At 41.3% G+C, this 23,469-nt stretch overlaps 1 protein-coding gene across 1 annotated transcript; it reads right to left on the bottom strand.

Moving 5' to 3' along the window:
• Window positions 1-1,946: 1,946 nt before the first annotated feature.
• On the bottom strand, window positions 1,947-23,263 carry LOC113025635 (dymeclin-like). The gene is made up of 5 exons (XM_026173591.1): window positions 22,994-23,263; window positions 22,775-22,912; window positions 15,375-15,557; window positions 12,070-12,183; window positions 1,947-3,136 (listed from the first exon to the last, which is right to left on the bottom strand). The coding sequence occupies exons 2-5, from the start codon at window positions 22,805-22,807 to the stop codon at window positions 2,987-2,989; spliced, it is 480 nt and encodes a 159-aa protein (XP_026029376.1). The 5' UTR covers window positions 22,808-22,912; window positions 22,994-23,263; the 3' UTR covers window positions 1,947-2,986.
• Window positions 23,264-23,469: the final 206 nt, after the last annotated feature.

The raw sequence follows: 23,469 nt of genomic DNA, 5'->3' as shown, positions 1-23,469 counted from the left end.
AGACATCAAGATCATGATAATACGCCTGTCTCATCTTTATATCTCACTGATATTTTCCACTTATGGGCCGGCCCACAGATGCAATGCTTTAATTCCAACCAAGCTTTGGTGGTTTATTTTTACGTGTCAACGAGAGCGAAGAGTGAGCCAGCGACGTTATTGTGACAATGTATCTCACTGGTGTAAACTGTGGTTTGGTGATAACCGATGGTTCTAGAAGCACACTCCACTGGGTAGTCAACACGATCTCACCTAGACCTTGAGGAAAAGTACCAACATCTGGGGAGAAAAAAAAAAGATGCACACACACAAACAACAACAACAACAACAAAACTATACATCCCCAAATCCCTGGCTCCATCTATCTTCCTGCTGTCACCTGAAATGGGATCCGAGGGTAAGGTGACCCCTGCGCCATAAAGGAACAAGGGGAGCCATGTCACTTTGTAAAAAAACCTCCGCTCAACCATCTGGCACAGAGATAATAGAGCTGGAGGCAGGTGAGAGTCAGTGCAGAGGGAGAGGGCTTCAGTCTCCTTGAGCGTGCAGTTTCATTGTAACCTACCAATGAACCCGTCCTGAAAATGAGCCATTCTTTACATCGAATTGCATCCATTATATTGTCCCTGAGAACAAGAGAATTTCAGGCATGAAAACCAATACAATAGAGACGAAAGGCATGAAATTCTCTTGGGAAGTGGGAGCTCCAGCGACACAGTGGGTGCCATTGTGCCGTAAACTTTTGCACCCCCCCCCCCTCGCCTGACTCCCGACGTGGTTTTCCGCCTCTGTTTCTGCTGCTTTAGCAGCGATGATAAAAACAGGCGAAAATAAGACACACGGTAAAGTCTGCTCATAGCGTAACAGTCCAGTCTTCAGGATGATCTTTCTTTTGTGCCGCAAAGATGCAAGAGAAGACTGTGGCTGAAATGTGCCGGGCAAGCAGCAATGAAATCCAAGGCTAAACATACACACACACACAGATATATATTTATCATTGAAGGTATGAAGCAGCAACCTTGGTAAATATTTTAATAACTTAGGTCAATATAACTGAGAGAAAAGGCCAGCTACTGGGTATCAAGAGAAATCTAAGAGGTCTTAGAAAAAGAAATCTAAATCTTGCGCACACAGGCTTCACACATCTTTTTCTAATCCTTCTTTCTACAATGCTTAAAAGGTCACTCTGATATCAAAAGAAATTACACCTCCTCAGACTTCGTTTCCATCTTCAGTCTGACATTTTCTCCTATTCATCTGTTTTTTTTTGGGGGGGGGGGGGGGGGGGGGATTTGTCCCACCCGCCCCGAGTCAGTCACTGAAGATGTGTGTGTTCTGAAAAAGTAATTTTAATTTAACACTGAAGTGCAGAAATACCATTATAGTGCTTTCGCAGGTGTTATGAGAGCAGTGTTCGATCGGAATAGGGTGAAGCCGGCAATCGCACGCGTTCTGTTTGTGATGATATGACAATTCGCTGAATACAACCAGAGGCCAACCAATTAAGCGAAGCTCCCCGTTGCACACTTACTGATGCAGACCGACTCAGATTGTTTGATTGCAGACTGATTGGCTAATGTGTCATCAACGTTCATCAATTATTTGCAAACCTTCGCTAATCTGTCTGAGAGCGATTGGAATCAGCCCAAATCAAACCAGGATTGTTTGGATGGTTGCTGTCATATTTTTATCCCAATGCAACTGAGCCATAAAGCATTGTGCAACTGGGCAAGGCCGGAGGACATTTCAATCCACTCGATAAAAATCAAGACAGGCTGCTCAGCTTGTGGTCGATAAACACTTTACATTTGTCAGGCTGACAGAGTCATAAACAAGGCTTTCAGTCCAAAGTTGCATAACCTTAAAACAATTAAGACAAACGTGATAAACGTCACATGAATGCTGCAGTATTTCACTGCTAAATAACAGCGTGACACTCAGGCTGGTTTGATTTCATATTTTTATTTAAACTTCTATTTTCAAGGTAAACATTGCCACAAAAAGGACAGCTGTCATCATATTATATGCATTTATATATAAAGCCAGTTTTCCCGTCTGGGAATAATCAAAGTATAGTACCATTGCTTTTCTCTTTCGGTAATAGTAGTCATTTCAGCACTACTGCACTTTACATTTTGGGATGGTGAATATATATAAAAACAATATACATGAAAATAAATAACAATAAGTCCCTACTTAAACATGAAGTAATGTAACCGGTTAAGGAGACAACGGTAATTATGCACAACAGGACAGGAGGTTTAATGGCCGTCCCCGGTTTAAGTATTTGCCTTGGGTTAGCATCAGGAAAAAAATGCTAATGACAAAAACAGGGTATGGAATAAATGAGCTGCAAGCAACAACGAAATCAGACGAATTAAAGAGTGATGCAGAGTGCTTATATCATCCGGGGACTGAAATTTAATTAAGCTGTACTTGAACGTGGGGGGTGGGGAGGGATATTAAACAGCCGGCAACACTGTAACTCCTGCATACTGATGATGACAACAGAGTTTTCTCTCTCTTCATTTCTTCAATTCAAAAGCGCAAATGTGTCAAAAGCTGTTGTACACTGAGAACAATGTACACCAAAAGAAAAGAAAAACAGTTTATGAGATAATCGCGTGTAAAATCAACAATAATAGGACATTTGAAGATGAGTGGCAGGTGTTGAGTCACAGCAGGTTTTTAGTATTCAGTGCAGAAGTAAATGGATGTTCATCAGAGCAGTGTAACATGTGTCTGCATGTTTTAAGTGACCTATTGGGAGAACGAGGTTGTGCTGCATGAAAAAGAAACACCATCCTCTACAAGGTTGAGGCACTTTCAAAGCAGCGTGAACATACTATAAAGGGTAATGCATACACACCTACCCAGAACACACACACACACACACACACACACACCCACCCACACCCACGTGCCGTCAGTTCCTTTTTCTGTACTGAACGGAGATGGAGACGCGCAATCTGCTGCAACGTGTCCTTCAGCCGGAGTCCATGCTGAACAGCTCGATCCCGTGTGGGCTCCAGTGGAGGCCGACTCCAGAGTTGAAGACCAGCGACCACACGTAGGGGATGAAGAAGTCCTCTGGCTGGTCCTCCTCCACATACTTGAACTTGAGCTCTGGGAATTTCTATTCACAGAAAACACCGGGCGAGAGAAAAGTAGGATGAGCAAGTCATAAAAAAGAAAATGCTGATGCAGAAATGTTTCCGCACAGAGTCTTTTCAAAGAAGATATTTTAACTTATCAGATCGGTAGTTTTTACGCAGTATGAACTCGACGCTGAAACTGCAGTTCCTCCAGTGGTCAGTGGATGCTCACTTTACATTCTCATGTTAAAAGCTACTTTCAGCTGCTCTGTTTTTCATGAGGGGGGTTCTTATATAGTGCCTTTATACTCTATTGCAGCATTCAGATGCTTTATAATACATGTATGTAGTTTATAGTTTGTCACATTCACCCATGCATTCATGCAAATACTTGTTTCTACATCTAATCTAACATTCACAATCTGAAGAATGCATTGGGAGCAACTCAGACTTCAGTATCTTGTAAAAGGCTTCTTTGACATGCAGACTGGAGAAGCCAGGTCACCAAAATTCCAATTAGCAGATGACCTGCTCTACCTCTTAAACCACATGGCGCAACATTATCCCTATAAATTCCCAGTAAGTAAACATGTTCAGAGCCTGGTAAGAAATAAATGTTTTTGGAAATAGCTAGCTCTATTATTAGCACTAATTAAAAGTTAACTGTGTTGGTGAATGTAGCTTGCTAACTGATCTCACTCTTGTCCAAATATGGTCACTTTTGTCTCCAAAAAAACCGAAGACGCTGAGCTGAATTGCTTCATAAACCAACAGGTGGGGTCACGGTGGCTACATCTATCTTTTATATGCAGTTTATGCTTTAAAAAAAACAAGACCTGAAGCAGCGTATTAGAGCTGCGCTACAATAACGTGGTATTTGTTGTTTTTTTTCTTCTGTGGATTGCCAAACACAGCTCACTGAAATAAAGTCCTTTTTTTTGGAGCTGGCTGTTGAATGAATGAATTACTTTCACATGAAGCAGAAAAGCTGTGCTACTCAAATCACTGTTAGTACCGTGAAATATGAGGAAGACCTCTTTGAAACCTTGACACTTCGCAGCAGTTTGTGAAGTGGGAAGAAGTTTTGCAAGCGTTCCTGGTTTGGTCAGGAAAAGTCTTCTTTTTATTTTTCCTATAAAGAGGAAACATTATCTGCACTTGGGGGAACTTCTCCACTTTGGGCTGACATGCTGTCTTTAGAAATAGCACAAAAATAAAATTCAATTGCAGCTCTGTTTAGTTTCATATCATCTATTTTTATATCATATCATCAGTGCACCCCAGGGCAGCTGTGGCTACAACGTAGCTTGCCATTGCCAGTGTGTGAATGTGTGTGTGAATGGGTGAATGACTGAATGTAGTGTAAAGCGCTTTGGGGTCCTTAGGGACTGAGTAAAGCGCTATATAAATGCAGGCCATTTACCATTTTTAATTGGTGCCCTTTTTAACCTCTCACCATAATAAAAAGTAAAACTGAACCTTTCAACCTTTCAATGAAAACGAATTTTAAGAATTTAAAAGTCACAAATTAACAGATCGATATCTGACAAATTGAATGTTTTGTGTAATCAGTTATCATCTTGAACACCAGCTTTTTCTTCTGGAAGCCCACCAACCAGACCAGACCAGACCAGACCAAAGCATGCATGAGCCAGCCCACCTGACAGCAGGTAGGCAGCCGGGGAAGCACATCAATAATACATAATGGTACCTCATTATATCCTCCTGTCTGCACATGCATGTATGTGCACACACGCAGCCAGTAATCAGTCTGTGGTGAAAGACAGATGCTGTGAGCCTTTATTTGATGGTCTGAGTCCAGTCTTTTCAATCCTGATTGGCTCCATTCAAGGCCTCACTATCGGTATCACAATGACACAGACCGAGGGGCTGTGGGGTCACAGGCCATATGCCAGGTTACTGAGGCTAAACTGTACACACACACACCACTCCCATTGTTGATGGCCAGACACAATGCAGGAACTGTATTATCTGAGTGGCATGGGTGTGTAGGTGACTCCCTCGTAGCATAACGACTCATCCGGCGTTCACATGACCTTGTTGGTGACAGTTGCTCCACACATTCAGGCCTTTACTTGTAAGCTTAGAGGAAGAAATACAGCCTTTAATTTTTCATTTTGATTGAAAATAGTTTTCTTCAGCAGTGTCGTGTTTACAAGCATGAACAGACGGCAGCCGAGCAGATTAATACCCTGCAGCAACCACCGTGATATATGAAAACATATGAAGCACAACCAGTTGTGCTATTAGGCAATTAGGTTAATCAAAGCATAAACCAGCAGACACAGCTATGTCAACATAGGTTTGAAACAACACATGTTACAGCATCAGCATTAACCTATTCTTACTCGTAAAGCATTATGTGTACATGCGCAATCAATGTTAACACCTCTAAAACGAATCCTCTATATGAGCAAAATACGGCATAAGCGCCTTTTTTCATAGAAACCAGACACACATAAGACACTGAGGCTACTTTGGTAAACGCTTGCTTAAACACTCTGAATATAAGTAGTTCTCCATCATGAGCCCTGAACACAGCAGTCACAGTTTAAAGAAAAAGGTAAAGAAACTCAGAGCTAAAGCACAAGCACACAAATGGTATTTACTCTAGCATTACTATACGGATTTGCATGCTTTATATCTGTATAAATACAGATATGAGTGGCTTCACTTCAGTATTAAACCCATAATTTATCATTTTCATGGCCTCATTGAAAGAATCTAAATTATTATTCATGGGAAACGCAGAAACATCACCAATCATATTATAATTAGATCTTTACAAATCTCTGGCGTGCTTTTAGTATTAACACGCTAACATTATCACTACTTCAAAAATGGGTGCCACTGATGCAAAGGAATTCCTCTGTAATTATAGGAATAGCTCGGCATCCAATCTGTGTTTCTTGATATGGATGCGAGGATCAATACCAGACTCGTGCTTGTACTTTAAATCTAAAATTATAGTTAGCCATCTAGCTTAGATTAGAGTTTGTCCCAAGCTCAATAATAAACACTTACAGAGGAGAAGTTGCTGTTTTACAGTGATATCTCTGGTGGACAATCGCAATAACTCGACATGAATCTGGCACAAACAAAGCCCTAAATATGTCTTACTATAACACACAAATCTCCACCTGTGTGTTTGTTTGTTTCTTCGGCTGCCAACTCCTCCTACGCAATCAGGAGTTGAGCAACAAAACTTGGCACACAGGTACGTCTTAGGCCCCTGAAAGCACTTATCTATATCATATCAGACATGACATCCCATCTTGCCTAGTAACCACCTAGCAATAGGCTAGAATTACAGTTTTTAGCATGCAGGCATCTATAAAAAGCATCCTTACACTCCTATAGTTTAATTTCGACACCGTGGGAACTTAAAGTCCCGCACGCTCACATGACCAATTTCCCTAAATTTCACAAAGCCAGAAGAGGGAAAAATGACCCAGAATCCCAACGGCCGCCTTCTTCTTCTTACATCTATGTTCGAGAGCCCCACCAGGGTAATTGCCTTGCATATTGCAAGGCAATGGCAAGTGCCTCACAGCAAAAATGTTGCTTTCAGGCTTGAGTGAATTCTGGGGAAAAAATAACATAAAAATAAAATCAGAGCATCTCCAGACTGCCACATCCAGTAACTAATATTATCTCTGTCCCTTATTCTGTTCATACTGTCCCAGCACATATCTCCTCTGTCTCTCTGCTGACTTCCCCTCCCCTCCCCTTCTCTGTTTTGTTCTCAGTCTGACTGCTGGCTGGGGCCCACTTGGCCCGGGCTCATATCAGTTAGTTATGGGTCCTGGCGGGTCAGGCCCTCGCCCCTGAACACAGACTGGCTGGCTGGCCTCATATCTTTACTTAGGACGCTGTGTTCCCTTTCCTCCACTGTGCTTTCGCTGACAGCGCTCGGCGGCCAGACACAGAAGAATGCGGCGAGGGAGCAAATAAGAACTTGATACACACAAACACACACATTTACATGCAGGTACACGCACAAACACTGAAAAGTCAGGTTTCGAAACACTTTACAAATCCTTGACAAAAGTCGTGGGTTTTATATTCACATTCTGCTTTTTAGAGCCGTCCTTTGGGAAAGTTTAGTTCGTTTCATGGGTGTGTGATGTATCTGGAAGAACACCTTTAGTAATGTTAACTTTAGCAAGCACACTAGTTTGCTAACATAGCTCATGAGACTAGCTTGCATTTTGATCGTCCAAATATAAACAGGTTACATTATATCAATATTTTATTATGATATAAACTTTATATACATTTTTAAAAAACGATCAGTGGTGGAATTTAACTCTCGTTTGTCTCAAATAGTACGTTTGAGTTAAAAGTCAAAGTACTTATTTCAATCTCACATCACTTTATGCCTCTGTGACTTTCTCACAGAAAAATATTAATATACTGCGATCACCACAACTGTCTGAAAGCTTTAGCTAGTAATATTTATGGGCAATGTCCCATAGTGACAGCTGAAAATAAACTAAAAGGATATGATTCTTTTGTATGTTTCAGATAAAATGAAGGGTAAACTGATGTAGTAAATATCCTTCTGCTGATTAAATTTTTCTTTTTGGCAACATCATAATTTTCTTGACAGGGAAAGATATCCGAGGTGACACCAGATAGACTCCTAAGTAGGGCTCTGATTTCTAGAATCGATTCAATTCCGATTCACAAGGTCCCGAATCGATTCGATCCACGATTCGATTTGAATCTGGGAAATTTTGACAGTCAGAAATATTATAATTCAGATCAGTACATTTACATATTTTTGTATCTATTAAAAGGAAGCTGACACACGCAAGACTTTATCAAAGGTGTGAGCATCACAGCAGAGGCCTTTGTGTCAAAGTAGCTGAAGATAAAACACAGAAAAACATGAAGGTGATTTTCCTGGCCTGGGATTTTATAAAAATAATCTGCAGTACATCAAAAACGAAAGAAAACCATTAATCAACACATGAACATTACCTCTGAAGTTACAGCGGTTTTATTAGAGACACGGCTAAGCGTTTTGCATTTTGCTTAATTTTAAAAAGTTTAAATTTGTTCAATATTGAACGGCAGAAATTAGGTTTACTTTTCGGAAGTAAGTAAAAGGGAAAAAAAAACGTCGGCCGACAGCGCTGTAAACAACGGTAGACTTGTGCGTAACAAGCAAGCGAATAATGCAGAAAAGAGAGAGAGAGAGAGCTGTGCATGAAGTGTGATTTTTATACTGAAAAGTCAGCAAAAGTCAGAGGGAATTCATGATGATGTTTATGTGAAGCGTAGTTTGGATCTTCTTTTGCTGCTGGTTCGGTCAATATTGTTTGGAGAGAGATAAAACTAACAGCCATATGATCAGCGCAAAAAGGGCGTAAACACACAGCGCGGACCCGCGGATCAGAATCAGCGAGCCGTCGGCTTTCAGCCCCGACCGTCAGCTGAGAAAGGCGACATCTCACTGATTCTGATCCGCGCTGTGTGTTTACGTCTTTGTGCAGAAGCCGTGTACCTGCTCTCATTTACTGTCTTAGCTGTTTGGTGGTTGTTGAAATTTTGTGAGGTTTCACCAGAGATTCTGGCATTTCGGGCAAAATAAATTAATATTAAAAAATCGATTCAGGATTTTAATGAATCGATTTTACGTTACCCAAGCCAGAATCGATTTTAATCGATAAATCGATTATAAAAACCCACCCCTACTCCTAAGTCTTACTCTAAATGCTCAAACTGTATAAGACAGTTATTACAGATGATCAAATATGGCAAAAAGCCAGAATCAATAATCAATCAATAAATAAACAATAGCTCAACCTACAGATCTTGATGATTTTTTTTCTACATTTGCTCAAATCATGTTCAAGTATTGAGATCTGACAGGAGAGAACTGGTATATTTAAGAAATCATCAGGGTGACCTTTCTTTCGACAGTGTTGAGCTGTTTTCATACATGAATTTCGGACATTTTCGGTGAAACTGGGTCAGTAGATTTTCCACAGCTATCCAATCCACCTCAGACATGCGTGCATTACTGGAAATACTTTGCAGGCTTTAAGCGAAGGAGCCTCCTGGACAGGGTGAGAAGAAGCCGGGACGCATGACGGCGACTCACTAGCAGTGAATGCACTGGAAAAATATCTGTACCAGAGAGCTCGCAGACTAAAAGAGCAGCCAATCTCCGACCTAGAGAGCGGTGGACGTTTATCACACTGCGCTTCATTCGGTGAGCACTACAAAAGTTCAGGGCTGCAATGCATTTGTGAAAACTGCTTAATACTATTAACGCTTTGCAAAGTCCCGATTGCCCTAAGTTTGAGCTCTGAAGGCGGACTGTATTACACAAGTTAGGCATGGGCTTTCTGAATTTACTGCACACATCTGAAAGAGGATTTCTACATAGAAATGTATAGAAACTGTGTTGTCAGTGTGTGGGAAAGTAGTAATGGCTGCCATCAGGCCTCTTAAGCCCCAGGTACTGACTGACTAACAGCTGGTAACCCCCCTCCCCCTCCGTCTCTTCCTGAGAAGCCAGAGAGTCTGTAGGCTATCGCTGCTCAAAGAGGCAGATTTCAGCAGGAGAGGCTAAACAACACATTCCGCAGGCACTGCCTATAAGCACCACTCAGCCTCACACACCCTGAAACAACACACACACAAAGAATGAGAGGCAGGCAGCTGAGTGTTGAGGGTCATCCAAGGGGTACTTACCACCTTCAATCCTTTCTTTCAGTTAGCGCCTAATTTGCATGTCTACATTTTGCCCCGTTAAAAATCTGCATCCTCACTTATATGTTTCTATTTCAATAGATTAACTAGTGTCCATACTATCTTTATGTCAGTGGTTTACCTGACAAGTGTCTGCAGTTCCCAACCAACCAATTTTGAAGTTATTATATTGGCGCCACGTACAGGCTGATACAGATTAACACTAAATGTGGATATTTTTTTTTTTATTTAAAAAAAAATAATCTAAAAACGTAATTTTAAAGATCATTTTGCAACTAAAAATGTCCAAACATTTGCATGCAATAACAGTAAATTGTGTCTTAAGCATCAGTTATTTCAGTGGAGGACAGCTGGAGACCCGATGGGGTAGTAGTCAGTCCTGTTATGCCAAACACTTCTTGGAGGTCTGCTTGAAGACAGCTGTCTGGGTGCATGGCTAGCTGATACATTCGTCTGCACTCACCGCGTGCAAACCATCTGATGATAAAATTGATTTTGGTGGGATCCAAGCGGACACTAGCAGACCCACAGACATGGGAAGTATCATCTCCACCTAAGCCTCTGTTTTATGCTTGTTAACTCGCCTCCTGTCAACATAAATGGCTGAATTCTCACTGCGACTGCATAACTGAGCTGAAAAATAAATAACCACAAAAAAAGACGATATCTGAAAATAATGTCACCTTACTGATGATTTTATCAGTGTGCAAGAAGAACCATAGAATACAGTTTGGGAATGAAGTTTTATAGATATCCTTCCCCAGCTGCACTGCAACACCACAGTGGTGCTTTCAGCTTTCAGCAAGTGTTAACAAAATGTTCTGATCTTGGTTGTTAGTGTAGATATGGGTGCAACTTTAAGATTTAAAAATTGATGCACTCATTTACATGCAATGTTCACATGACCCGAGGGCAAGAAAAACTCCACAAAAAAAAAAAAACCTCCACCAAAAAAAAAAAAAAAAAAAAAAAACCTCCACAAAAAATTTTTTTTTTTTTAGAAAGAGCGAGGAACAATCGCGTTTCCCGAACATTTCATTCATGTCGGCGCTCTCCGTGGAGCCACAACTGATTGAGACACCGATACTGCTTCATCGGAGTAATTGCCGACGTATCGACGATTCCACACAACATTAATCTAACCTATAGATTTTTACATTGGGGGGAAGCTGAATGAGCTCATAGGATGACGGGAGGCGAGAGGTGGAGAGACAGCTGTTTGTTTGAGAGATGGTGCCATCAAATGGTAGGGACTTTTCCCGGAAGACACATTGCCCAGATATACTTTTCACTTCACATCACCCTGTGGAGCTGGAAAGCACTCTGATGTGGAGTCAGCGTGAGACTCAAAAACACTTTTGCACAAAAACGTAGACTGCCATTTAGTCAGATGGTCATCAGCAGACATACACAAATGCAGGAGATGACACACACACACACACACTCATGACCCACATTGACTTGTGCCACAGGTACAGCACTCTCGCTGAAGGACATGAGGGTTATCCACATGGCTCGGTGGGTAATTCTGTGAATTCATGGTCGCTACATTAGTGCTCTGATGAGCTCGCTGTGAGCACGGCAGAGAGAGAGAACATGGACTCATGGCCGCGCACCATCCCTCTTCCACAGACAAATGGCTTGCAGCCAACAGTCAAGTATATGGAACATGAAACACATGATAAAACATGCAATTAAGAGCTTCCGAGCTGCTGTGGAGACCGCTGGTTACATATTTCCTTACTGATTAATGGAGGAGCATTGGAAAGGGAAAGGGTTAGAGAACCCGCCAGGAGTGTTGGGTAACGAGGCATGGTGGCAGATTTATGTCTCCTTCGTCCCCTCCCCCCAATCTGATGTAGCCATGACAAAGTGCCGTTAGCCGTCCCCCCATCCCATCTCCTTGAAATGTCATTACATGTTCACATGTAGCAGGTAAGCAGAAATGGAACGAAGATGGGCATTAATGCTAATGAGAACTGGGCTTTGGCCTTTTGTGTCCACTCCCAAAGGCCTCCTTCCATCATTCCATTGCCCGAGTCCATATCCCAATCCCAAACATCTCGATTGTTCAACTGGACTCTCTTCACATGCATAGAAATTTACCACTTCTTCTTCTTCTCTTTTTTAACCTTTTAGCAAAGCCCACATTTTATGACTCCTGCTTTCCACGCTCTTCCACTTTGTCTGTCGCCCCGCTGCCTGTGTGTCTGTGTGAGTGAATTACCTTCAGTCTGTCTTTTGGCAGTGCCTGGGCTCCTTTCATGATGACCTCCTGAACTCTCTCAACAGACAGGTCACTTCCAGCCTGCTCCAGACGCTGACTGAAGAAACCAATAACCTAAAGGTCAAACAGGAGGAAACAGCCAATCACAAACTTGCCATAGGGTCTTTTAGCTTGCCTTAAAGTGCTTTGAGGTGACTGTTGTTGTAATTTGGTGCTATAGAAATAAAATTTAATTGGACTGAATACAGTTGGAGTATTTAGGGGTAAACACAGAATTTAAATACAAATTACCACCAATACAGTGTCCTCAGTTTTTCATGTTTTGCCAGGAAAATGGGAAATAGGTGCAGTTATTTATTGAAATGTGCAAACATACATGGGAATATAGTATATAAGACAAAAGCACAGTTTGTATAATTCTTACAAGCTTGAAAATCAATATGTTGGTGCAAAAACTGTTATTTTATGCTTGTGAAACTACGCTATATCAGGCATTTTTTGTAGATTTAACTAAGGAAATGTGGGGGAATTGTGACAGGCTGCTAGTAACAGATTGTCTAAAGATATAATAAAAAAAAAGGTTCTTTGCCAAGTTGTCTTCAAGCGTAGACACAAAATTAAGATGTCTCTTTTGTTTGAATGGTCATTGTTAAGTGTCTTAACAAAACATATGTGATAAAGCAGGCAGTGTCCAAAGCAAAATCCACTTTTTATCCAATAAAATAGAAGAAAATATAACTCGCTGATGAAATTTAACTCTTGTTGATTATCTCCTCAAAAATAAATGGTTATTTTAAAATATTTCTCGTCAGGTTTTGTGTTAATGCAGTTATTGATATCTTTGTTCCATTTTGTTCTACTTGTAAGTATAAATCAGCTGGTAGCATTAGCAAAAAATAAATAAATAAAAAATCAATATTCACTCTTGTCTGTGTTTCCTAATACACACACGGGACCTTGTTCTCATTGAGCTTTAATGTCAAGTCCCAGCTCCATCACGACCCTCTCCAACTCTTCTAATCCCTGTTTGGAGCTGTCACATTAATATTTCAGCAGCCACACCCGATATGATGACACCGGGTGCAATATGAAGATCTAGGAACAAAATGGCATCATGCTACACGCGTAGGCCTGAGAGACCTCAGCTGTGTAAACAACAACACTGGTCAGTGTTCCAAAGGTGGTTTGAACATGACGTTAGAGGAATCTGTGCTGAACCTACAGTACGTCGACAGCTCGGTTTCATTTAAGGCAAAATATTGCCGCTTCCATAAACGGCCATTTAAACACGTGCATGGGCTGCCATGTTTCCTAGCAACAGTAACTCGCTTCTGTAAATGCTTCTTTATAAGGATACAGCACAGCACACACTATTCAGATAAACCAGCCACATTAAGGCACCTACCAAATATTATGTAGGACCAGAAAAAACAACTCGGATCTGCAGTATCAGCTACCGTGACATGAGCAGCAGATCCTTTAAGTCTTGTAAGTTGCAAGGTGGGGCCTACGTGGATCAGACTTGTTTTTCTAGCACATCCCAGATATGCTCAGTCAGATCGAGAACTGGGGAATTTGGAGACAGAGTTAGTACCTTGAAGTCTGTTGTTGTATTCTTTAAATCTTAAACAAGCACTGCGGTGGGGCAGGGGTGCGTTAGCCTGCTGAAATGGGTTACTGCCACCAGGGGATACTTTTGCTTACTTTTCTGAAAAGGTGTATGTAGTGTGCAACGTGTTAAAGTATGCAGTAGGTGTACATTCCACATGCCAGGGCTCAACCTCTTGCAGCGCATCATGGTCCAGATCATCACACACGCTTTCCATAATGCTCTTTTGGTGCCATTTCACCCCAGGTAAAGGTTGCCAATACATGCACGGGTCTCCTTAAAGCTTTTAACTGTAAACATAGATCTGCACGTCTGTGACTTTGCCTCAAACTGGAGCGGACATTGTGCGCAGATGCCCCGGGCACCTTCTCAGTTCAGAGTGCCACGTTAGCGCGACACTTCGAATAAACTGCAATCGTCCTTTCGATGGATGAGTCAGTCAGCTGACCTAAACCTAAGTTTCATTGATCGAGGGCTAAAAGGCAGAGAGACTTACAAACAAGCAGCAACTAAAGATGGCTGCAGTAAAGATGCAGCCGTGGACCACCCAGCATTTGGCACATATCCACGTGTTCCAAACCTCAGGCTTCAAGCATTAAAATAATCATTGTATTTATGATAGTGTATGTTTATCAAATTACACTTAAGCCTGTTAGAAGACAGACAAAAAGTGGCTATAATTGGAAGAATGAGTAGATTTAATTTTGGACTGGACTGGCTTGACTGGTGCCATTACAATGAGATGTTTAAAGAGTTGCAGCTGATCATAAATCGAGATGATTTGCAAAGCTGGGTGAATTCTGCTTATTGTCAGCGGAAAAAAACTTAGAAAATGTCAAAAACTTTTCATTTTAAATATGTAGTTCACTGGAATTAAAAATTATTTAATGCTTTCTGGGTTTAACCTCAAAGAAGAAATCTAAGAAAGTATTTTTTGTGTTTCCACTGCTCTTCTAAGTTTTTCCCTGAAGAAATGTTTGGTGTTCCTTAATTACAAAAAAAAAAAGAACTATTACAAATTCCTTTTAAAGCTCTTTTTTGTCAGAGCAACATTAAAAAATGCTTCTACAGGCAGTTTTGTTTCTCAGTGTGGGCTGTTTTAAAGATTTCAAGCACACCAGAGTTCATGCACTATGTGTGTCTACATCTATCTAATACTAATCTCTTCATTAACTCAGAAGGCCTCCCCCATATGGGCTTATTTTAGAAGAGCAAAAAAGCCGCCTCGCATCCTGAATAGCCTCGGGGAAACTGACTTAACCGAGGGATTCTACCTAGGCATGCCTCCCTCATACTTATGGATAACTGTAAAAGCCTGTGGCAATGTATGCAGCAACCCCCATCCTCTGCACACACACACTCATACCCACCAAAGCTTCCTTTCCCTTCTCTACGTGACTGTGAATGACAGATTTCTCGCGTCCCTTCTTACTTATACACCACGCATACTCATTGAATGTTTGAGATGTAATGTGCAGATACTTGACACCAGTGGACTGATTAATTCAATCATACTACTTAAGTCTTTCATTCTTTATTGCCTGACTGCAATCTTCTGGCCCGGCTTTTTCAACATTTCTGAGCAGACAAAGAGGACACTGCAGAAAAAACTGTCAGGCTTCTCTTAATTCACTTGTGATGCTTTGTGCGATTCCTAGTTTAAAAAAACCAAACAACAACCCTCAAACAGGCTGACCGTGTCGAGGTTCTGCATGATGTCCTGGAAGGACGGGTGCGTCCTGAACTGCTCAAAGAGCTCCCTCTTGTAGAGCAGTGCGTACACCAGGTTAGGGTTGTGGTGTAGAGAGTTGCACAGGCAAGAGTTGATGATTTCCAGCATCATGCGGATGACTTCCTCAATCACACTCAGGTCCTGGGCCTGGAGGGAGAGGGAGGATGTAAAGGTTAATTGGTTTCCCACTAGACTGGTTCCACTTATTATATTGTTTTTAAATGATTGTTTTCTGATAGAACGATCAGCAGGGGGTAACAGACAGATGGCAGAAATGGCAGCAGGGATCAGAGGAAGGACAAAAAAGTAAAGCATGAATGTCAGCCAAGGTCTTAGCAAGTGACAGAAGGGTGATCTTTTAAACCAGATATCAGGTCGTGTTGGCCTGTGTTTCCTTGTGTGGCAAAGACGGCAACTCAGTGACACGTGACAGTCAAAGACTATAAGAAGGACGGACAAAAAGATAAAGAGTTTTAAAGCGCCTGACATGATGGCGTTGTTTTCAGCGTTGTTTCAAACTAAGTAGGCTTCTCAACACATAAACCCAAAAAGTTCATAAATAAGGATTTCCCGATGTGAACATCAACACAAGAGATTGTTGGAGAAATGAACTGAAATCCCAAAGCAGCATCAAAAACAAGTTTGACATTTTAGAAAAATATGCACAGTTGCGCTTTGGTGAAGACAAGATTGATAACATGTAATATCTATGAAGGTTCAGACGACCTCCTCCCAGCTAGGAAAAGGATCTTTCTTCTCTCACTGTGTGACTCCAACTAGCTGTGGCGGCCAAATGGTCGCTCGGAGATCGAGCATGTTGCACCCTCGACCTCCAGTCTCCAAACAATGCCGGTCGGATTCTCAGACAGATTGACAAAGGTTTGCAAAATGACTGTTATTTAATTTACTAACGGAGCCAATTCGCTAACGTGTTGCAATCAGTCTGAGTCGGTCTCCCACAATGAGTGTAACTAGTCTGGGACACGTCTTTTTATAATTGTGGACTTGATTTTACCGGTTGTCAGCAGGTTCCCGTCATATTCCTAAGTAAAAGCTAAACTCTCTTATTTTGTTGTTAAATTAGCATCGTGCAGCACATACGTCACCATTTGAGAAAGAACTCTTGTTTCAGATCTACCAGCTTCTGACTGGATTCTCAATGTAGGTTGTCAATTCTGTTTAATATGCATTTCTGCGCATGTAAACAGCATTAACCAGTAGAGATGGACCGATCCGATATTACGTATCGGTATCGGTCCGATACTGACCTAAATTACTGGATCGGATATCGGAGAAAAATAAAAAATGTAATCCGATCCATTAAATATCACGAAAGCACCTCACAAAACTTGCAACGCGCCGTAACTCGCCTCAGAACGTTAGCAGTATGCATCACGTGATAGAGCGGCTGTGGCATGCGGGACCTGTCGGTGGTCTGGATAGCATGTGGAGCTTCGCTAGCAACCCAGCATTTCATCTCCGACAAAGTTATCCCCGAGAGAAGTAAAGCAAGTGTGTAAGTCCATCTCTGAATGTTTGTAAAGCATTCCTGCGTTAAGCTTAACAAACGATATATGGAGCGACTGCCTCTCCGGCTGCTACTTCAATCATGAAACTGCTTAACGATCAGCTGATCGGCTTTTCTGTCGGGAGTCCGTGTCTCTGGTTTGTTTTTGGCCCACTTTGCACCAGAAAGAGGAAACCAGCGGCTGAACAACAGCAGCACGTTTAAGCTTGATCAGCTGTTGTTAGAATGTATTTAATATTACTTTCTACTCCAGGATCTTTTTCTACGTAGCTGACGCTGGTAACTGTGCAGGGGCGGATCTAGCAAAGTTTAGCCAGGGGGGCCGATAGGGCATTAACAGGGAAAAGGGGGCACAAAGACATACTTTTCTTTCTTATTCTCATTTAAAATGTCTAGCTTTTAATAAATAGTTATCTGACACCCAAAGTTTTAATTTGATGCAAAATGAATAGAAGTCCATTACTGTATATAGTAACTATTAAGTCTAATATATATACCCTAGTAAGCTATAGTACTTTTTCCTTTGGGAAGGTACCATCTGTGCAGTCTGCAATTTTGTTGAAGAAAGATGTTGAATCTATTTAATATTTTAATATATTGAAAAATAATTGATTTCTGTGCATTTTTTTTCACACTGCATCAAATTAAGGTTGATTACGTCGATTAAGCATCATGAGGTGGAGCGTGAGGGGTGGTTCCCTATGTTTTATTTATTTATTTTTGTTGTTGCTGGGAGTTGGAACCCTATTAGTTAGGTTGCTTAATATTTACGCTAAGTACTCTTTAAAATACCAGAATAGGGAGGATGGTGTAGGTTTAAGTTTATTAGATTGATCAGTATTGCTGAACTATGAAATATTTTTTTTGCATACAGGTATAACAGAATAGCTTTAGTGTAGTTGTTGTTTTAAACTTGAGTATGAACTTATACAAAATGCAGCAAGATATTTAAAAAAAAACTGTTTTGTTGATTAAAAAACACTATATCGGATTCATATCGGTATCGGCAGATATCCAAATTTATGATATCGGTATCGGTATCGGACATAAAAAAGTGGTATCGTGCCATCTCTATTAACCAGTGCATTATCATAAACTGACAGCATGTAATTGTCAACTTGTCCACATATCATCCCCATTTCGTGACTGCATTTTATTGCAGTTTTATGGCAGCTGACTGCAAGTGGTTGCAGACCTGGTCCCCATCTTTGAAGCAACAGTTTCAAAGCCAATAAGATTCCAGGTTCTTTGACTTATAGTTGATTTAATTGTGGTTGTTCCCACTATTACTGTGACTGCAGCAATATGATGTTCAATTTTAGTAGCTCCTTTTGCTCAAGAGCGGTGAAACGCTATTTTTGTCCTTCCAAAGAAACAGTTCAACAAATAACCCCCTTTACAAAGGCAATCTGTTATTTTTACATTTTTGTTTTTGTGCAGATTAAACAAGAGACACAATCTGTGAGCTTGAGAGATGCGGGTGCAACAGAAATATTTTGTTGGCTTTGGAGACGGTCCAACTACCGCCTCCGTGTTTTCAGCCTTTATGATAATCTAGATAAGCTAGGAGAGCTAGCTGCTGACTAAAGCGTCACAGTGATCACATACGTATGACAGTGGTATTAATCTTAACATCCAACCATAAAAGTAAATAAAAAAAATTATATTTTATTATCCCTGCATTCAAAATGTTCATAATTAAGTGTACAAATGAAAAAGTCCTTAATTTTGTACTTAGCGCGAGTAGTGTGAAGCACTCGGCCACTCTTTTTACTTTCAATAGCTTCAGTTATTAATTAGATGAACAATCTTTTTAATAACTTGCAATTAAAGCAGTCAGTAGGAGAATCCTTTCTACATAGTGAGAAAGGTTTTCAGTGTCGCTGATGTTTTTAAATGATGATAAAGATGTCTGCACCTGTCAACCTTTAAAGTTCGGTTTCATTTACCTTATCAGCGTGTTTATGCTACAGAAACCTTGGACCTTAATCTGCGTGGTGGTAACTCGTAAAACATGCGCCTACTTGTAGCCTTTAATGATATTGAAAATGGCTTTCATCATTAACGGAAGTCTATGCAGCTAGAGGAGTTTGGTTTCATCACACAACCTGCTTTTAATGGAAAAAGGCATGCTTTAAGAAATCTGGTTTATTGTTCTTTAGTTACTTCATTCACAACAATCCGTCTACAAGAGAGACAGACAGACGCCACCGTGATGAGATAACGTCTTTTTGGCGTGTTCAATGGTGGCGCACAACAAGAAAACAGTAGAGAGCGTGGGAAAATGAATAATCTACAGAGAGATAAAAACTTTGGTCAACAGAGTTCATGACTGATTTCCCATGGTGTGACAGCTGTGGGCAGAGCGTTACAAAATCTACCGTCTACGTTTGATGATATTGCAAGATAAGCTCCATAAATGAGAAACCAGAAAAATATAACTCAATAGCACCGTGACTCATCTCAATTAAACCAAGCACTACTAACCACGAGTATCAGTTTCTCTTCACTCCCAAAAAGACAAAAATATGGTCTCTGCTTTACAAATACTTAAATTTACTGCTTAAAAAGAAATTCTAAAAATCTGCTCAGCGACTTCTTTTTTTTTAACATATACAGTATACAGCATCTATGTTAGGCCAAACAGAGTCAAAGAGCCGCCTGTGTAAGCAGCTCAGAAGAAGCAGCTAGAACAACAAAATGCAAACTAAGAGAATGCAGGAGTCAGGGACATCCAAAGCAGCTTAGCTTAATGCAATGGACTTCTAATGAAATCAGTCCATCGGTAGTCTGACCACAACTGTAACACGCGACGTAGATTATCTGACAGGTTTTAGTTCGGATCCTGGATCTTTAAAGATCCTTGCATGCCTCCAAGCAGATATGAATAAATATGTGTGCTCCATTTTGAACATTCTTCATTTTGCAGTGTTGTCTGAATATATAAAAAGTATTATAATTACTATTACTATATGTAAGAATAACATGACATAAAATTTCAATGAAAAGATCTCCCAGTGCCTAGTAAAAACTACCCAAACCAAGATATGTCTGCAAAAACCAGCAGATGGGTGAGAGGAGAAAGAGGTGTGCCTTATACCAAAGTGTTTATGAATTCAGTGTGTAATAATGCTCAGTAGTGTGCATTTATCACAAGATGTTTACTCAGCTAAAGTTTGCCCGTCTTGTTTTAGTTGTGCCACAGCAAAAATGTAATTAATGATATAATGCTGATAATATGACCTCAGTCCTTTATGTGGATGTAGAAACTATGACAGTGACAGTGAAACGCAGGCAGTTATGCTGAATACAGTCCTTACTATTCACAACTGTCAAAATGTCTCGTGTGAAATGCGTCATTTTAAGTGGTTTTCATACGTGAACTTTGGGCAATTTTGGGCGACCTGCGTTAGGATATTTTCCACAGCTGTCCTTTCTCACATGTAGCACATACAGTAGCAGGAAATAGGCAGTTTCAGTCACGTTTGTACTATTAGGAAATGCTGCGTATTGTAGGTAAAGTATGCAGCATATCACCAAAACCCAACACCATCCAGCCTTTAAGAAGGAATCTGTTGGGTTAAAGCAGCACACGTTTGTGTTCTCACATGTACCTCTGTCAGCAATGGTGCATAAATATATGAATGCTATGACAAAAACATATTTAACGTCACTTTTCCAAACATTTAACTGACCAGTTCAGCCTGTCGGTCTGAAAACCTTTAATCATTGTCTTTGCTTTACAGGAAGCCTCGCCTTAGACAGTTACTCATTAGAAACTTCCTCTGGGTTTGCACGCTGCCACATTTCAGCTTGAAGTAAAATTCCTGTAACGTTCATTAGAATAGGCAGCAGAGATGGCAAAGCTTTCTGATAAAGAAAAAGAAAAAAAAAGATTTATTTATATTTCACAAGGTCTCATTCTTGAGCCGGGCACAACGTGAGCTTTTATATTCGCCACAGCACACTTATGCTTAGTGATTCATTTGCATCACTGTTCTGCTGATGACCTGTTTTGACCAAGAATTTGCAATATCTGATTCGAAACAGCAACATGGTGAGACTCCTGCTGCGAGCTGATTGGCCACCGAGTCTACCTCCAATCTGGGCAAATCATCTGTAACAGAACTGCATGTGGTAGCATTTTATATTCCATCTTCGGTGCCCTGCTTTGAGAGAAGTTCTTATCTTATAAATAACTTTGCTTGCTGTGATGCTTTTTTTTTAATGCACATAATCAGTCCCTGAAAAAAAGCCGGGGGATTAAGATAACAGTAAATAGCTGTGTTCTTTTGTGCACTGAAAAAGGTTACTTTAGAAATATAATGGGTTACAGATTATTGGTTGCGCTGCTGAAAATGTAATTACTAGGGCAACCCTTTAAAATTAATTCAGAATGATGTATCTTATTATTTTTTGTTTACGGTGTGATTACTTTTCTACCAAATGTATTTTTTAAACCAGGCAAATCCAGCTGCTGCAGGTTACAGAGGTGTTACAAACAAGCTTCACAGTGAACGGCGATGCTGGAATCTGTGTCAGAAGTGTCGGAAATGCTGAAGTCCAGCACTGAAAGGCATTCTTGTCCAGTGATGTGGCCGACTATCACAGGTGGGGTCGCAGGCATGGAAACGGGTTGCTCAAAGCAATGTGCATCGATTTGACTGGAAGAGAACCAAGGAAAAAGAAGGCTCGGACGTGACCCAAAGGCTGCAGCAGGGGTAGCCTAGATTTGAGTCCACTCCAGACCACTTCCTGCATGTCATCCCCCCGCCACCCGCTCCTTCTCCCTGCTTTCCTGTCTGCGCTCTACACTTTGCTGTCAAATAAAGACTGTAAACCTTGTAAGCCATCCTATTCTCCAACAGCTTTGCTGACCTGTGTAGCTCTCTGACAGAAGCCACTCAAGCCCAGCAAAATGATGAAGAAGGATTGAACAGTTCTAGATTTATGATCTTTATCGAAAACAATGCATTCAGATTTTGTGAACACCATCAATGCAACTGGTAACGAAACTCTAGTTATTTCGACACACATCCAATAACATTGCTGCACTGATTTCCACAAGCATGATGGTTGAAGGTGTTGAGCTTTAACCGGCAGACGTGGAGAGGCAATAGGAAGGCAGGAGAGCCAGCTCTAATGAGGATTGATTGTGCGTCTGGAAGCAGAGGTGGCTCTCTGAGCTCGACTCCACTGCCTAGCTATACTTGCTCCACTCTTTTCCGCAGTGGCAGGCCATAATTAGACAGAAAGCAGGGACAGATAAGAGAGAAAACTGAGTAGGAGGATGTGGAGGCAAGAGGAGGAGGACAGCAACAAAAATGGTAGCATAGATGATAAGAGAGTATGGGGGGTAGGGGGGCTAGCTGATGGAGAAAACGGACGTGACGAAGAGGAGACAAAAGCAGGAGAGGGAGGCAGAGTAGGAGTGAAGGATGCCTGGTGTGTTTGTTCTCCAGCTCTGCACCAAGCTTAATGAGATTAGTCTGGCAGGGAAAAAATGCCACACTGGGGAATTCAGGTCACATGAAAATAGGCTAGCTAGACGTCTGCCTGGCCTTGTGTGTATGTTTGTCAAGTGGATGAGATTAAGAGGTCCACGGTCTGGTTGAAACCCAGACAGGATTTAAATATCTTGGCGGCGACTCCTCTTCCACTTCCCACTCTGTCCTTTTGCACTTTTTTTCTCTTCAAACTGCATCCTCAGCCAGAAAAAACAAACAAAAAAACCCCCCAAAAAACACTTGACATGTGTTTGTTTGACAGCATATTCTTCCTACCTCTCCCTCCTCTTTTTGCCTTATTCTCTCTTAGTCATACATCGTTTTCCAACCTTGTGCCTTGTCGTTTGGTCACAGCCACTCATGCCGCTATTTCTCGTCTTCTCTCCACCCAGGAAAACATAGGTGAGTCATATCATTAGCCTCAATGATCCCGTCCTGTTTTACTTGCATCACCATTCACAGAAACCCTATTGGAAAGCAAAGCGTTTATATGCACCCTTCACCCTTCCCCAACTCTGTGCAATTCTGCTGTTAATTCTTAAACATACCGAGTGTAAATGTGTCGCATCTGCAGGCGTGGTGACCTCTGCTGTGTCTGACAACTGACAGTTTGTAGATGCAAGCAGTGACTAGAAAGCCAGAGCCCGTCCTTTCTATCATACCCACACATGTTTTTAGGCGAGCGTTTGTGAGTGCGGACAGGGTGTTTAGAGACATAGACATGAAAATCCCTGTAAAGTAGGAGCTGGCATCATTAAACCAATAGCTTAGTGATTCCCTGGCCGGCCCTGCTGCTCACTGTAGGCTGTTGCAGGGCAGACAAACCAGACATATTAAGAAAGAGCACTGATGAAGACAAGGGCATGAGGATACAAACAGAAAGAGTGAAAAGCCACACCTACAGGTTGAATAAAGCACAGTGGAGGAAAAGGATGAAGAGTTGGAAAAAAAGCCACGTGGACAGACAGAGAGGGTCAGACTGGCTGAGCAGCAGCAGCAGCCTGCCCTTGTCTTTTGGGAGCTT

Source organism: Astatotilapia calliptera, chromosome 7 (genome assembly GCF_900246225.1).
Source record: "Astatotilapia calliptera chromosome 7, fAstCal1.2, whole genome shotgun sequence".
NCBI lineage: Eukaryota > Metazoa > Chordata > Actinopteri > Cichliformes > Cichlidae > Astatotilapia > Astatotilapia calliptera.
Note: the sequence above shows the minus strand (reverse complement) of the source record. Positions and strands in the feature narration are given on the sequence as shown.